General features: G+C 35.4%; 1 protein-coding gene across 2 annotated transcripts in view; it reads left to right on the forward strand.

Moving 5' to 3' along the window:
• Window positions 1–18673, forward strand: part of GALNT13 (polypeptide N-acetylgalactosaminyltransferase 13) — a 547381-nt gene that overhangs the window by 508312 nt on the left and 20396 nt on the right. For both annotated transcript variants that reach the window (XM_021702903.1, XM_021702904.1), the window contains exon 11: window positions 771–869. In XM_021702903.1, the coding sequence (XP_021558578.1) occupies window positions 771–869 (99 nt within the window). The remainder of the gene's footprint in view (window positions 1–770; window positions 870–18673) is intronic.

An 18673-nucleotide genomic window follows, 5' to 3' on the forward strand; every position in this document is an offset into this window, starting at 1 on the left:
CATCTTTAAACTCAGTGAATGGCTTTTGTAATTACATGTGTCTCAAATACATATTAACATTATGTTAATTATGGAACTAATGCAGTACTTGAGCGTAAACCAAGAATCCTATGTTTGCAGTTGGCAATTTAATCTTGTTTTTAAGGCATTTTTAATGTGAAATCACCACTTAGTCTTGTAATAGCTTTTCTTAGCTAAGGTCAACTCTTTTCCATTAAGTTTGGCATTAGGGATGAAGAAAAAGATGTATGAATATGTTTTAGTTACAGAAATAAACAATAATTAAACTTTATCAACATAGGATGGAACATCTAATAATAAAGCAATCTAAAAACACATAAATTTGAATATTTAACCAATTTGTTTCTATTCCTTTGCATATGGTACCACAGGAGTTCAAGAATAGATTATGGTTTTTTGAGTGTAATTTGGCAACTGTCCTAATTTTAAAAGGATCTTGGGAAGAATGACTAATTTGTAATGTTTCCTCTTTCTCTGATACTGTGCTATAAATGAGGAGTGCCTCTTGATTAGATGCTAATGACAATGCCATTGCTGTTCAAGTTTACTACAGTAGGAGATAGAAATTTACACAAAATTAAGAATAGACATAGAAAAAGAAAAATCAATATTTAAAACAATGTGTTCTTCTTGGAGAAATTTCCTTGCAAACATGTATCCTCTCATTATCAATATACAATTTGGTAACAGCAGGAAGATTTTCTGACTTAAATCACTATCTGACTTCTGTTTTTGTGTGTTTCCTTTAGATAAGAAATGTTGAAACCAACCAATGTTTAGACAACATGGGCCGCAAGGAAAATGAAAAAGTGGGTATATTCAACTGTCATGGTATGGGAGGAAATCAGGTAAACTCTCTTTTTTTCTTAATCAACTTCATCTTTGGGGGGAAAATATTGCTGTGAAACCATCACAGTAAACCATGACTCACATGCCAATAACAATTAAGTCTTAGCTTAGGGAATTAATGGGCATTCAAATCAAGAACTAATTTGGCTATTTTGTTACCCCAAGTATCTTAAAAAAGCACTACAGAATTTAATAAATAGGGCAACACTTTCAATGAGCCCAATTAATGAAGATAGCCAAATATTTTAGACCTATCTCATTTTGAGCAAATGAACACTACATTTTATTCTTTTAACTGACTAGTATAAAGTAATCCCTCAACAACCATGATGTTTTCCCAATGGTGAATCTATATTTCTTTTGTGTTTATGTACATCATGTTTTCTATGAATTTCTGAGGTTCAATAAACTTTAAAATGCATGGTAAGCACCTCTGTTACACTTGTGCTTTGGCTATCTGAAGATGCCCTTTGAACCAGGTAAAAATGAAGTCTTTAAACAAAACCGATGGCTGACTACAAGTCTAGGACAGCTTTTTTGTGTGTTGCAGTCCAATTATCAGAGATCTGTCAGACTATAACAAGGATCCTTGTACTCTCTTTAAATACTGGACAGTGATTCTGCAAGGTGTGCCATGTGGAAGCTGCTTAGCTGTGAGTCTTCAGGTGGAGCAGCCCTGCTGTCATGGCCATTTTGAGAGGCATAATTTGGAATTTGTAGGAACTCATAACAGAGTTTGAGGTAGCTAATCCTCTGTTGACAAGGTGTCCACAAAAATCGAGGAGAAACACACCAGTGAGTTCTTTATCTAGTGCATTAGAGTGAAATTAGGAAGTAAAAGTTATTCCATGCAGCACAACATCATGGTTATGTTGGTAATGCAGCTGAATGTGTCAAGAATCTACAGGGAAAAAGCAATAGCCCTGTTGAGTTTTGACACCATATTTCAAATAGGACCTGTGAGATTCAATGGAGAACATTCAAAAATGAAATTTTCTTCCTAAAAAAAATTATTAAAATCCTAATTAGTGTTCCAAAATTTCAACTTAAGCAGAAAAATATTTAAATCAAAGTTTCTAGATTACAGCATGAAAAAATAACTTTATGAAAGAAAATAACAGGAAAAACAATACAGACAGAACAATGGCAGAGCATTCAGAAATGGTCCAGCTTTTATATTGATTCACAATGAATGTGAGAGGCCTCTACTACCAAAACCAATGGAATCCCAATGAATTCAGCTGGAAATGGCAAACAGCTTAACTGTTAGAGGACTAAATGTGCAGGGTTTAATTTTTTCACAAATGGACGTAAGAAATCTGAAGGTGATCAACTCTTGACATTTGTTCAGGTCTTCAGTGACTTTGTCAAGAAATCAAAAACTTTCTAACTTTGCATTCTTCAATCCTTAAAATTAACTTTTATCATCAGCTGGTCACATGAGGGCTGCTGAAACTCCAGACATCATATCCACATTCAAGGCAGGAAGAAGTTGGGGTAGAGAAGAGCTGCAGTAGCCATAACTGTCCTTTTGCTAGGAAAAACAAGACTCCCTAAAGGCTTTTTACACCCCCCCCCCCCACCTTGTAAGTCTCTTTGGCCAGAAATATGTTACTTGAATACCTCTAGCACAAAAACACGGAATATTTTACTACACTTACCTGTGTAAATGTCCTCACAGTTTATTTACCATGAATACTGGGTGGCCATATAGAACTGTCTCCATAATGTGTTTCACCAGCTGATGAAAAAGTCAACTGATCATCTGCACCATGGTGACCTACAGAATTCCAAAAAAACACATTATTTATGACATCATTCTGATTCTAATGCAGATGAAAATGAAATAGGAAATGAAAAGGAAGATAACCTAGATGAATTATCCTCATTGATTTTTTAAGTTGCCATAGTTAATGTTAAAAAAGATAACCAGTCATATACCTGTGTTTGTCTAAATGAAACAAAACACCTGGATCATTAATGTTAAAAATTGTATCACTCATTTACAAGTGTTCAAATACCCAGAAATAAGCTATCCCACTCTACCATAACCTTCTTGTTGGCCAGGACTATGTCTTATTCTTCTCTTCACTTAGTACTTGGCTGAAGGCCTGGGATGTGGTAGGTAACTAATAACTACTAGTCGAGTAAATAGATGAAAGAATTCATGGTCAGAACAATAGACTTATACCTTAGTACTATGTAGACATTGCCATAGAATGCTGTTATTGTCATAGTAACCAAAAGTATATAAAGACACCAATCTTAGGGATTCATAAATAAAGTGAACCAACAATAAGTAAAACCCCATACCTACATATATTCTAATGTTTCTACATTGTTAACTTAATGACAAAGTAGAAATTAAAACCAATGTTCTTCCATCTACATGAATAGTTGTTCACGTCTACAGATATGCATGGAAGAAAGTTTACAGGAGCCCTTTTTGCTATAACAAATACAATGGACACAGCTCAGTATTTACCAAGACAGGAATGTTTAAATAAATTGTGATGCATCCATAGTACAGAATACTCCATAGCCACCAAAGTGAGTGAAAGGTCTATATGCATTGTCGTGGAAAATTGAAAAGGAGGGAAAAAATCCAGAATATAACTTACTTTGAATGACCTCATTTATGAAAAATATATGTGAACATTTTTGTCTATAAAGTATATCTGTGTTTGTATAGGTGTAATATAATCTGTTAGAAATGCATAGCAATCTATCTGGAATAGAATTACCTCTGGTGAGAAGGAGCTAGAAAAGGAAACTTTACTTTTTACCCCACATTTTTCTATATCTATATGTATTACTTTCATAATTGAACAAATAAAAATGGAGAAAATTGAACTGTTGAGAATAAAAGAGTATCATTTTATTTTTTTAAAGATTTTATTTATTTATTTATTATCTATTTATTTATTTAAGAGAGAGACAGAGAGAGAGGGAGAGAGAACATGAGCAGGGGGAGCAGCAGGGGGAGTGGGAGAGGGAGAAGCAGGCTTCCCGCGGAGCAGGGAACCCCATGTGGGGGCTCGATCCCAGAACCCCGGGATCATGACCTGAGCCGAAGGCAGACACTTAACGACTGAGTCACCCAGGCGCCCCCAAAGAGTATCATTTTAGAGCATTGCTCTGACCTGATTAATTGGGTCATTTATGGTAAATTACTTAATATTTTTTAGCTTTACTATTTTATTTATAAAATGGGTAAAAGACTTTTACCCAAATTTTTTTCCTCTAAAGATTAGTAAAATTTATATAATAACTAACACTAGCCTGGCATATACTAGACGCTCAGTACATATATTGGTCTATTGACATTACTTATTCTCTTTATGTATTTCAGTTTCTATTCTCAATTGTTTCTCTTTTCTCTCTAAGAAAATAAAAGTTTCAGTGGCTAATGCCAGAGGCAAGGTAAAATGCACAGCACTTCCTATGGTATTGTTAAGCTTAATAAAGTGAACTGCCTCTCCTGTTGTTTTAATATCTATTATGAAATAATTAAACCATCACATAAAACCCTATTATGATTTATACTTTGATGGAAATCAATATTTCTTGGATGATTAATTCTAGTTAGTCCCTAATTAGGGACATGTTTACATTTTTTACTTACTTTAGAGAAGAACAGATTTTAGGATTTTATTCTCAGAGCTACCTTCCCTGTGCTTTATTGTTATTCTCTTATGTTACCATGGAAGCAGTATCTATTTTTATGGTTATTTAGTTTAAAATTTTTAAAAGTAGCCCCAACCCATATAAGATATTCAAGTTTCTCACTCCTGCTTTTACACAAAATTCCTAAGAAATGTTAACACTGTTTTTTTTAGCATTTCCGCTCGGTTTCATTTCTAAAAGAAGGTGCTTTATATTTGTTGACAGCTATCCCTTAACCATTTCTCCTTGCACAGGAGTTTTTTTTTGTTATTTTTTTTTAATGTTCTTGGAGATATCAGGAAGAAACTTACTTTCAGTAGTTGCTGGAAATACTTTTCTTAAGCACTTCAACACTCAAATATCCAACATACTTTCCCTCCACCCCTAGCCCCTGCAGGGCTTGGGATACGGTAGACACCTAATAAAAACTAGCCAACTAAATGAAAGAATGCATGGAAGTTTTTGTAGCAAGAATACTGTAAAAATAAGACACCAAGTGTAGAATTATTATTACATTCAACATTTAATCATCTTGAGGTATTCTTTTTTTTGAAGTATTCTTTTAGAACCTTAGTAATAAAAACCTTCTGTCTCAAAGAATAATGACATAATTAGAAAGTCCATTCCTATCTGTTCTTGAAATGCTTTCATTAACAAAGAAGGTGATGATCATTAAACACTTTCAAAAGAATGAAAATAAATTCTTTTAATTTTAATCAAATATGACATAATTATGTCATCATAATTATGTCATCATCAAGTTTTAATCAAAACTTGAACATAAATTTTTATAAGGGAAGGAAAAACTTGCAATTTCCTGGTAGAATGTATGTTACTAAAAGTTATGGGATCGTCTTCTCTTTACTTCTGAAAAGATGAAATTGATTCCTGGAAGCAGTTCTATGTCCCCTACAATGCTCATGACTCAGATTTATATCTTCATCTCCAACGTCTCTGCTGAACTCTGGAATCTGTTGCCAATTAATTATTGGGAATCTCTGCAGACATCTCAAACGCAACTGTTTCCAGACTGTGCTCATTTTCTTCTCTTTAACATAAGCATCCAAAATTGAAACCCAACATAGACACTTCTAAAGTTTGATTGGTCACCCAACCCTGATATTAACATGAAAATAATATGCCTTGACTCTGATCTCTAAGACCCTTTACAACTAGGGCCTCTTTTTTTGTCCTGGCCTGTATCTTCTTTCACCTATGTGGTCAGAAAACCTTGTTATTTCCACACATCATATGGAATTCCAGGCTTATGTTCTATATAGGCCACATTATAATTAAAATATGATAAAAAATCTCCAGCAATTCTCCCCTGCCCAATGAATCACATAAAAATTCCTTAGTTATGTATACAGTTATATATTCCTTAGTTATGTATATATACAAAACCCCACATAATTTCATCCTCATCGGACTTCCCAGTATTGTCTCCCTTGATGTTCTAATAGTTTTTTTGTGCTGTAGACATGTCTGATAGTTTTATTCCCTGTGGGCTCTGTGCATTTTCCTATCTCTCCAGTTCACTGATACTGTTCTGTCTACTTGCACTGTTGACCACCTACTACTTACTCCACTCACAAACTTAAGACATACTGTTTAAAACCCAAATAATTTAGCTTCTTTTTGGCTCTCCATTGGCTAACAATTTCTTAACCTGAACAAGGCATATGTGAATGGATATGCTATAATTTATTTTAATCAATCCCTTATTATTTAATACACAGTGCCATTAGTACTGTGAATTTTTATTGTTATAGGTGAGGCTCATCAATAACCTTGTAGCTAAAATCTAGTGAGCATCTATATTTACTTCTTTAGAAATACTGTCTAGAAGTACATTTGACAGGTCAAAACTTATGCAACATTATAAGGCTTTTAATAATAGTGACACATTGTCCTTTTTGAGGTTTTACTAGTTTTTTTTTTTTTTTTAAAGATTTTATTTATTTATTTGCGAGAGAGAGAATGAGAGACAGAGAGCATGAGAGGGAGGAGGATCAGAGGGAGAAGCAGACTCCCTGCCGAGCAGGGAGCCCGATGCGGGACTCGATCCGGGGACTCCAGGATCATGACCTGAGCCGAAGGCAGTCACTTAACCAACTGAGCCACCCAGGCGCCCAAGGTTTTACTAGTTTAACGGGTCTAAATGCTAAACTACGAAGAGGCACTATGATAAATATTTTACATACATTACTGCCTTTGATTCCCACAACAATCTATGAAGTACATAGTAGTATTATCCTGATTTTACTCATGAGTCTAATGGGACCCCTGAGAGATTGGTAATATGATTAGGAGGTAAAGCCAGTTTGAGTCTAAATCTGGCTGACTCCCCACCAAGTGTATGTTCACTGCATTTGTATTGATTTCTAACCCCACTCCGCCAGGATTGTGGTCAGGCTGGACAACCCTAAATGGCTATTGTATTTTTGCTTTGTTCTGGTTTTCATGTTTGCCAATTTAGTATGGGAGAAATATTTTATCTTCTTTAAATCGTATCTCTAATGTTATCAATGCATGTAAGTAATTTAAAAATTGACATCAATACTTTGTAGATTTTCTAGTCACGTTTTTGCCTTTGTTTTTGCTTACATTTTCATTGGTGGTTGAGGGAGCTCTTGTTTCTCTTCTCCACTTATAAAAATACTTTATTAAGATTATTACCTTCTGTGATACATGTTCCAGATATTTTTTTCTGATTTGACATTTTGTTTCTGGTGTGTTTTCATGTACAGACTTTTAAACAGTTTATATATTTTAATTATTGCTTGCTTTTATGCTTTCTCTTTTTGATGTAGAAATACCATTCTTTTTTAATGTGGTGCTTTTAAATGACATTTACCTCAGCTTAAAGGAGCTAATATCAAAATTGGCAAATAGGCCTTAGTCTTATTGGTCATATATCTGACACTATTTTTTATTTAAAATTTATAAAAAATATATCTATAATTGGGTACAAGTTAGATTAATATTTATAAAATAACTATTTTACTTTAATAACAAGTATATGTAAAATTTTCAAAAATCCAAGGTGTTTCCCTTTGAATTGCAATATCTTTTTAATCAAAAGGGGAAAAAGCAGCCTTCATGCATATTGTACTCATTTTTTCTAAAGACAAAAAAACATAAAATGATGGAAAAATACTCACATTTTAGCAAATGCATTTAGAATGTTTCTCTTTCTCCCTGGAGCCACTCATTTGGAGGGAGCTAGAAAGTATATGGAAACATTCCATGTAATTTATTGTAGTAAATGATTCACAGCCATTTTTCAAGGTAGCAAGCCTTTAGGGAAGCTTATGCTAGCCATTTATTAAAACCATGTTTTCTGCCAAGGTAAAGAAGAGATCATTAGGTCTTATCAATACTTTCAAACAAATGTCTCCTCCTCTAAAATGTGACTACTTATATTTAAGAAGAATCTAACCTTATGACAGTAAACAAATTTTGAGAGTCAACAAATACTTCCTGCCTTATTACAAACCCTCTCCTAGAAAGAGCTTAATTATTTTAGTAATGCATTCTACTGTACTCACAGATTGTAATGAATACATTCATTCAACAAAAGTGAATTGACTTTACAGTTTGCATTTTTATCAGTACTATAATTACTTAGAAGCCCTTTCTATGTTAATTTGGTCCCCTTTTGGTAAAGTTTGTGCAATAGAATTAAAATCACCAGGGTAAATTTGCAAGTGAAATGAAATGGCCTAAGAGGAAAGAAGGAGCATGTACCATTCATTAAATGTTTAAATGAGCTGGATACATGTAAGCTGGAGGAGAGCATCATTATTTATATTGAAAGAATATCTGGTAAGCTTGGAATTGATTGAAATTTGCAGGAACTTAAAGTTTGTAGGATGTGATTCTGCCTAGTTTGCCTGGTTGGAGTGTTTCCTGGCATAAAAACAAAGAGCAAATCTATTGTGTTCAACCCCTTTCTTTCCCTGGTAGTAGTTACTCAGAGATTGTGAAATTTTTTTCTTAAGGTTTCCTATAAAATGAGCACTAATATTGGCCATCTCTTAGATTTATCTTTTCCTCTGGGTGTAATGTTATGTATCTCTACATAATGATAGTTAATACCTATCACATGACATTTTTTCAAAAGCTATGGAAAAATTGGCAGTGCAAGTTAACCTAGAAAGCACTTTTGCTATTTTACTGTAAAGTACTTAAAATTAATTCCCTGAAATCCCACATTCATTTAAATAAGCCACACCTTTGGCTTTGAGCTTTCTAGTTAATAAGTACAAAATTGGTTATATGATTCATTGTGTCAATAATATAAAAACAAGCCACCTTCAAAAAGGTTCAATTTTTTCCTGGTGTTGAAATGATAAAAATTTCTACTCTGATTCCTGATAAAGAAAGCAACAAGGAGGGACACCAGACTAAACTTAGAGGGACAACAGTCTCTAAGAAGTCATCTTAGGGGGCGCCTGGGTGGTTCAGTCCCTTAAACATCTGCCTTCGGCTCTGGTCATGATCTCAGTGTCCTGGGATCAAGCCCCTTGTCAGGCTCCCTGTTCAGCGGGGAATCTGCTTCTCCCTCTCGCTCGTGCTCTCATCTCTCTCTCTCTCGAATAAATAAATAAAAATCTTAAAAAAATAAAAGTCATCTGGGCGCCTGGGTGGCTTAGTCGGTTAAGCGACTGCCTTCGGCTCAGGTCATGATCCTGGAGTCCCTGGATGGAGTCCCGCATCGGGCTTCCTGCTCGGCAGGGTGTCTGCTTCTCCCTCTGACCCTCCCGACCCTACCCCCTCTCATGTGCTCTCTCTCTCAGTCTCTCTCTCTCAAATAAATAAATAAAATCTTAAAAAAAAAATAAAAGTCATCTTAGGAAACAACAATGATATCAAAGTATGTCAGTGCACATAGCAGGACAAAAGAAATATTTATTCTGTTGATTAATCAATTAATTATGGTGTATCATCATATCAGCCTATGCTCTAAAGACCTTAAAATTAAATTTCTGTAGGGCTTAAATGTTAAAATACTTTAAGCTCTTTGGGAAATACGTGTAAATTTATATTCATTTTATTAATGGGATTCCCAGAATTTTTTTTTTTTAAAACCCTCCCTTAAAAAGTTAAATATCACACATTCTCATAAAGAAGAAAGTTTAATACTACTCTAGTTTAATAAAATCCCAACACACACACACACACACACACACACACACACACACACAGCTTCTCTTATCTCACACCATCAATAGAACTATTCTCACTGAGAAGGGTAAGCTGTTAGCACAAAAATCCACTAGAAGAAAAATGTTAGCAGCATCTGTCTGTTCCCTCACCTCACCCATTTATCTCCTTTGCAGTCCGTGTTAAGTACAGACAGACTCCAAGCTTTCCACTAACATTACCAACATAAGCTTGTCTGCATTCAACCATTTAGTCCCAGCAGAGCTTTTCCTCTCAGCGATGTTTCAATCTTCTGAACCTCATTTCTCTCTCCGTTTTATCTTCAAGTGCTTTTTTCCTGACTTATGCATAATTCTTCTTGACTCAACACCCTAGTCTTATCATTACTGAGCTGCTTCCTTGTTCAAGTAATCTTCCTGATGACATTTTTGTATATTTAATATTAAAAAAATTAACAATGTGAATGCATGAACCTACTATATATAAAGAACATTAAGGTCCTTTGAAATGATCTCCTGTTTTTCCCCCTTAGACCACGTGTGTGCCTAAATTTCACGGAGGATGTAAATAATTATTTTAATTTACCATGTGAAGCAGTTTAGAGTAGATGATGTAATAATTTAATCTTGGCTTAATTGAGTAGTAAAAAACCACTTTATTAACTTCTAAGTAAGGTAAACAATGTCTATGATTTCTAAATTAACAGTGTTGGCTAGCCTACTTTTATATTCACTGGAAGCCAAGCAGAATCCATACTTATAATTATTTGCTTTGCTATACCTAAGATACTCTTCATCTTACTGAGTTCTTAATTCTATCATAGTTATTAAATTCTGTAGAAGAGAAGTAACAGGTAAGGGTATTTCTAGGTTTTTATTTTTCTTTCAAATATGAAATCTTGATTTTTCAGGAAAGAAAAGTTAGCACAATAAAGCCTCAGTAACAAAAAACTAGAAAATAAATTCATATTCAAATACTTGACTAACCAATGTCAGAAAAAGAAACAAAGTTTGGAAAAAGGAAAACTCTATAAAATCTGCAAATTTTATAGCCAAGTAAAATGTCAGGTATAATATTTTTATAGCACCAAGATTCTTAAAGCATTCTTTACTTAATACTCACCAGTTTTTGAAAGGAGTTATCAGGAGTGCCTGGGTGGTTCAGTCAGTTAAGCGTCTGATTCTTGGTTTCTGCTCAGGTCATGAGCTCAGAGTCATGAGATCCAGCCCTGCACTGGGCTCCACGCTGACTGTGGAGCCTGCTTAAGATTCTCTCCCTCCTCTTCTGCCCCTCCCTCCTGCTTGCTCTCTCTCTCTCTCTCTCTCTCAAATAAATAAATGAATGAGTGAATGAATGAATAAATAAATAAAAGGAGTTATCGTATATAAGGTATTATGAAGATAAACCAATTAAAGGCAAGCTTACATATCTGGATGACAGAAAACAAAATGTTTTAGGGTTTTTATTTCTTCACAATTAAGTATATATTCCAAAAATATTTTTCATGGTTAGAAATGTAGACATAACAATAGTGACAAAATATCTTTCATATTTTAATGGTCCTAATTATATATTCTTTGTGTCAAGTAAATAAGAATTTTGTCTGAGATATCATGGGAATGTCATTGCTTTTCTGTTAAACTATGAACAGTTCTTTCTCATTTTATTAGGCAATCCTCCGAGTTAATAATCTATTCTCACCATTAAAGCCTATCATTTTTATTTAAATAGAAGTATACCAATAATTTCTTCTTTGCATAAAACAATATTTTTATAGGATTAATTGCATTCTACACTAAATTAAAGCATAGATCAGCAACATGAGTTGGTTTAGTTATTTCTATTTTTAAAGCTTTTTAAGAATAGAGCATGAATTTTTGGTCCTAACAGCCTCTGACAGTGATGGGGTGAAAACTGTTATATATTGAACACTATTCCTAGAGTAGACCTTTACTAGATGTTTTAAATATACATAAAATTTGATTCTCAGAATAACCCTAATAGAAAGATATCATAAATGGGTTCCATTTTTCATATACTTTATTACACTATATCATACTTGATCTGAGTCAGCTTTGGTAAAAAGTCAATATCGATAGCATCAGAAGACCTGGGTGTCAAATTGCTCTCTGCCTATCTTAGTCTGGTCAGGCTGCCATAACACAACATCGTAGGTGGTTTCAACAACAGACCTTTATTCTCTCACAGTTCTGGAGGCTGGAAGTCCCAGATCAGGATGCCAGAATGGTCAGGTTCTGGTGGGGACACTTTCCTGGCTGGTACAGTGCCACATTCTGGCTTTGTCTTCATGTGGCAGAATGAGAGCTAGCTCTGGTCTCTCTCTTCCTCTCCCTGTAAGGGCACTAATCCCATCATTGGGGCTCCACCCTCATGACCTCATCTAAACCTAATTAAATCCCAAAGACCTTACCTGCAAACGCCATTGTATTGGCAGCTAGGGTCAACATAACAGTTGGAGAGAGGGGGAAACACAAACATCCAGTTCATAGCAATGGCTGTATGGAAGTTCTTTACCCTTTCTGCCCTCAGTTTCTAATACTGTAATTGATATGGTTGAACTAGATGTTCACCAGTTCTAGTATTCTTTATCCCTACTGTTAGATAAGAAAGAGCATCAAGTCCAGATGATTTGTGAAATCTTTGTTCCAGTGACAGGGGACATGAATTTAAAAGGCTAAGAATTTAGAGAAAAAAAAAATATATATATATAAAATTGTTCTGGAAAATGTCTTAGAACAATGTGAAAATTTTAAGCAATCTGTCAGTCACCAAAACCTAATGATTTAAAGAAAGAAAAAAAACAAACTCTGTTAATCAAGAATTCCTTGAACACCGATGTATACCCAGCAATGTATGGGTGGTGCCAAGAGGAATATGAAAATATACCCAAAACTCAAACTGTTTTTCTGTGTATAGGGAAGTTGAAAAAGATGCTATTTGTTACATGACATGGAATCCTTCCATGAGTGTCCCTAAGAGAATTTCATACTGCACTGAGTATTAAGAAGAGTTGGTTGTCTCCTGAGAAACAGGTTTTTCTTTTCTTTCTTTACTGCCAAACACATGGTTCATCCAGAGAAAATTAATAATATTCTGTGGAAAAATATTTATAATGGCCTTATATTGGATTCTTTCATTCTTTTGAACATTACCATTGTTTATGTAGATGGATTTTTTCCTCTCTTATTTCTTGCTGTGTGTATGTTACATAGCTATGTAAAATTATGTTTAAATCTACTTCCACTTTTTACAAGATGAAATATAAATAAATAAATAGGCACACAATCCCTATACTCAGTCCCAATGAGAATACAAAGCAATCATTGTTGAAACAAAAAGGATTTGTGCTGCTCTGCCTTAGGAGGCATTCAGAGAAGGGTCTAATAAGAACAGGAGTGGGTCTGAAAGGGTCACAAAGCTGTTGGTGAGCACAGAGAATGGAGTGTCTGCAAGGACAGTGGGGATACTAGCCCAGATGGAGTAGAAGCCTGGACTGAAGAGAGTGGAACAGTAAGTTTTATAGGTAGAGGAGCTAAGATTATAATAGAATGTAAATGTCAAGCAAGGGAATTTTGATTTGAAGGGACAAAAGGAGCAAAGAGTTTTCAGACTGCAAAGGTTGTCAAAGGAGAGCTTGTAACCTATTCCTAATACAACCTCATGAAAATACTTGGACATGAACTGTTATCAGAAATGACATGGTGAATACAGCCAAAATGAAAAGGGCTTTTTATTCTTGTTATTTAGTATCCAAGTATAATTTCACCACAATCAGGGACAGACTATAGAACTTTCTCTCAGTTCATTTCTTTTATTCTTTTATCAAGGGACTTGATCCAATAGAGAGCAAGAAGCTACCTGTAGTATATACAAAAATGATATGTTTCCATTAAAGGAAAAAAGGCTTCAGTAGGTTACCATAGAAACAGCCTAGCATCCATTCCAGTTTCTAATAAAGGATCTTAGTCTTCTAATGAAAACCTACCAGATAGGTATATTTCTACTCTAACATTCTAGTTGCTAACTTTCTAAATAGATTTGGGGATGTTCTTTTTATTTAAAAGAAGTAAAATATGTGCATCTGGTGGGGATATGCAGAATTTTTTTAAGAGACACTTTTTTGGCAAATAAGTAAATAAATTAAAAAACCTGGCAAATTCAGAGGTGCATTTTATGCTCATTGCTACATCAAGGAATGATCAAAGTGGTCTTTTTTTTTTTTTAAAGATTTTATTTATTTGATAGAGAGAGTGAGAGAGCACAAACAGGGGGAGCAGTAGAAGGAGAAGGAGAAGCAGACTCCCCACCAAGTTAGGAGCCCAATGCAGGGCTTGATCCCAGGACCCTGGGATCATGACCTGAGCCAAAGGCAGATGCTGAACCATCTGAGCCACCCAGGTGGCCCCAAAATGGTCTTTATAGTTCACAGGGGCCAGTGTTCAATCCATGTCTTACACACAGCTAAGAGCAAGTGCCACTTGTATGTGGCAAAAAAGGTCACATTATAATTCCATCTACTAAAGAGAACTTTTCTTCATCTTGCCAGTGAAACAAGTGGCCCAAACAAGATTTATTACAGGAGTCTTCGTGTGTTACAGATAAATCTAATATAAAGATATGGCCCCCAGTTTTAGACTAACTTTTTAGAGACATATTAAAATTGATCTCTGAGATCTTCTGTAAAGAAGAATTCCAAATAATTTATGTAGATAATCCCCCTTCCAGAAAGTAGAATTTAACTCTCTTGCCCACCTTGCATGTGGACTGTGCTTACTGACTTGTTTTCAAACAGTAAAACATGAAAGCTGGTGGTGGTGGTGGTGGTAATTTTATGGTGGAGAAACATGGCTGATGCTACCTTGGGTAAGTGACCAAGGCTCTGCATCGTGAGCCATGCTGGTACCATACACTGTTGATATGATATTATGAGAATGGTACTTCACCTTCATGGCCTTCCTCTCAAAAACATTCTAACAACAAGATAAACATTGGACAAGCACAAACTGAGGGACATTCTGTAAAATACCTAGCCAGTGTTCCTCAAAACTGTCAAAGTCATCAAAAAGATGAAAGTCTGAGCATCTGTCAGAGTAGGCTAAGGAGACATGATGACTAAATGTAATGTGGTATCGGATGAGATCCTGGAAAAAAAATGAACATGGGATCAAATGGACACTTTAAGGAAAAACAGTGAAATATGAATAGTCTAGAGTTTAATTTTTTAAATATCCAAGAAGTAAATGTTAAGTGTGTGAAAAGAGCATGGGATTTGGGGCCTGATAGACCGTATTTCAAAGACAGGTTCTCATAAACTGAGTGACATGGGGGAATCTATGTAATTTTTTCAAGCACCCTACTCCTCATTTGTAAAGGAGAAAATACAATGCTTACCTTGAAAGGCTATTGAGGAAACATATATGTGGTCTATCATATCTCCATATACAGTATACTTAAAATGACTTCCATCTTGCCTAACACCCAGCAGGTGCTCCCCAAATGGCGTATACTTTCTCTCCTTTCATTTGCTTGCAGCCCAGCATCCAAAGGTTCTACCCAACCTCTATCCTTTTGTCTGAGCACCTTTCAGAGTAGGCTTTCACTGCCAGAGGCCTCTTTGCCCACTTAGTCACTCCTGGGGAATTAATTCTATGTGGAAGCACACCTCAAGCCAACTGAGGGCAGATGGCAAATGTTATCCCAGCTTCTTCACCCTTCAAGGGAACTGCTTGTTCTATACCAGAGATCCCCAAATGTTTAAGCTCCAGTTACCCACAGTATAATTTGTAACGTACCCTTTGTTAGTTCTTTTTCCTTCCCTGCTCACCTACTAGTCTTTCCTGGGATTATCGAACTAATGAACTACTTGCACTTGAATCTTTGTTTCACTTGCAAACTAAGTAGAGCCTGATCTTTTTTGCCACAATGATGAATGCCATAAATCCAAAGGACTACTTTAAGCTTGAAACCACCTAGAAAAATTTAGTTTTATTTGCATCCAGTCCAAATGTTGTAATAATCTGGAGGTTACTTTTTTTAAATTATGTCTAATATAATCTAAAGAGTAGTTTACCTTTACAGATTAAAGGTCGTTGTAACTGATACACATTAAGTGTACCTTTGTGCCATCTAGGACATTATAATTTACCTTTTGAGGCTCTTTATATATTTAATCATTTTTATCTAATTATTATGCCATATACCAGACTTTCAAGAAGCACCTAATGATATAATGAAAGTGAATACCTTTTAAGATAGGAAATATTACCCAAATACCAGTAAAAATATATTCAGAAAGGATCACACAAAGTCTTTCACCATGAATTTGTGGCTAATAAACACTAAAACAAATATACTAGCTTATAGAGATGTCACATGAATGATATATATTATCGCTGCTATGTCTACTTTACATTTACAGGCATAAATCAATAAGAACCTCAAAGACCAAATATCTTGGTGCTCCGTGGTACCAACCAATGAGATAGTGATAGAGGGAAACTAGGTATTAAATTGCCTTGACTGAAGGAAATTATCCCATCCAATAATCCATTTGAGTTTCCTGGCAATTTATATGTGTGAGGGCAAATTCGTCAGAGAATGAATATTTAAGGAATGATATAATCAGGAAATATAGCAGAGAATACCATAAAGAGGAAGATAATTTGTTACAGAAAATCATTACAAAGAGAACATGGAGAACAAAGTTCAAGTCAGGTTGAAAGAGTGGAGGAAACTCTTACAAAAATGTTGGCACCCTATTAGATGTTCATGTCTTGAATTCAAAGTTTCATGAAGAGCCTGTATGGTTCAGATAAGGTCTGAAACATTTAACATGTTCAAAAGTATTTGTTGAATAAATAGATGGATGAACGATTAAATGAATAAATAAATGATAGAGACATAGCATGGGAGAAGATATTCCACATGGTAAGAATAATTCTAATTTTTGTATGTATTTCCTTTTTCCTAATGGTCACTCACTGTATCAGTTTTCTATCATTGTATATAGCAAGATACTACAACTTCAGTGGCTTACAATAACACAAAGTTATTATCTCACAGTTCTATGGGTCTAATTCAGGCACGACATGGCTGGTTCTCTGCTTAGGGTCTCACAGAACTAAAATCAACGTGTTGGCCAGAGCTGAGACCTCACTGGAGGGTCAGAGTCCCCTTCCACACTTCCTGGTTATAGGCAGATTTTAGTTTCTTGCAGTTGGAGAACTGAGCTTCCATCATTTTGTTTTTTGGTGCATGGCTTTTTGTGGTTTTTTTGTTTTGTTTTGTTTTTTTTCTGGCTCTCTGCCAGGAGTTCTTCTCAGCAGTGGGGGGGCTCTTCTCAGTACCCCTGCTATGCTGGCCCTCTCCAAAACAAGGCAGTGTGTGTCTTCAAGGCCGTAGGAAAATCTCTCTCTTAAGTTGGCTAATTCTAGGTCTTATATAACATAAAGTAATCATGGAGTGAGTGACTTTCCTGTCATAATAGTCTCATCTACACTCAGGGGAGGGTGTTTATAAAGTGCATGTATATTGGGAGAGGAATCTTGGGACCATCTGAGAATTCTACCACAGTCACATAAAGAACAACATCTGCATGTTCAAGCGTGTCTAGTGGGATAACCAATTGGGCTTAAATTTGCAATTTATATTCTTCAGTACTATAAGTAAAATATGAGTAGCTGGAACATAATGTTTATATATTAGATTTCTTGAATGGTAGACTTCCTTGAAAATCCTTCAAGACAGAGTAAAGTATTGTTTAAAATGGGAAGATTGAACAATGAAGTAGAAAGAAGAAATGTCAAAATTGGTTATTGTATTCGTGTATCCTTTTCATTCTTTTACCTTGCTCTCTTGCTCAGTTTTTCACAAAGTGGACTAGAGATTCCAAAGACAAATTGTTTTCATTTCAATTCAATAAGTAATTATTGGGCAAATATTCTTTTCCTAGGATTGTTTCCATAGGCGTTCAAAAATATATCTTTAATATTTGTTATTGGGACAGCAGGATTTTAAAAATAAAATAAAATAGAGCACAAAGATGAGACAGGATATCATCAAATGAGGATTGTATGCCTAGATTTTGAGCAGATAGTAACTAAAACTGAGATGCTATTTGCGTCAAGTACTCTGTTTAGAGTTGACATGAATTACCTCCTTCAACCTCTGAAGTAGCCCAGAAAACAGGGGGCATCTTTATCCCTTTTCCAAGATGAGGGAGCCAAGATTTTGACAACTCATAGTAACTCTGGTTCTGATGAGTAGCAGAGGATAGTCCCAAATGCAGGTCTGTGTCATTTCCCAAAGCCCATTGTTTGAGTGCTGTCCTGCTCTCCAGATATACACAGGAGAGCCTGGGTGGCTCAGTCGGTTAAGTGTCTGCCTTGGGCTCAGGTCATGATCTCAGGGTCCTGGGATCAAGCCCCATGTCGGGTTCCTTGCTCAGTGGGGTGCCTGCTTCTCCCTCTCCTTCTGCCCCTCTGCCTGCTTGTGTTCTCTCTGTCAAATAAATAAATAAAATCTTTAAAAAATAAATAAATTCGGGGCACCTGGGTGGCTCAGTTGGTTAGGCAACTGCCTTCGGCTCAGGTCATGATCCCAAAGTCCTGGGATCGTGTCCCACATTGGGCTCCCAGCTCATCGAGAACTCTGCTTCTCCCTCTGACCCTGTCCCCTGTCATGCTGTTTCTCTCTCTCTCTCAAATAAATAAAATCTTAAAAAAAAAAATAATAAATTAATTAAATTAAATTAAATTTTTAAAAAAGATTTACACAAATGATGCCATGCCTGCAATACAATGCAGATAAGTAGGTGAGAGTAGTTAACAAAGTGCTACAAGAAGAAAGTGAAAAAAGTACTAAAACTTCAGGTAAGGTAGTAGTCTTTTTCTGGGCAAAGTGGAATTAGGATAGTTCTAGTGGTGTGAGCAGAACATACCCAGTCAGG

The sequence above is a fragment of the Neomonachus schauinslandi genome, chromosome 3, assembly GCF_002201575.2.
Source record: "Neomonachus schauinslandi chromosome 3, ASM220157v2, whole genome shotgun sequence".
NCBI lineage: Eukaryota > Metazoa > Chordata > Mammalia > Carnivora > Phocidae > Neomonachus > Neomonachus schauinslandi.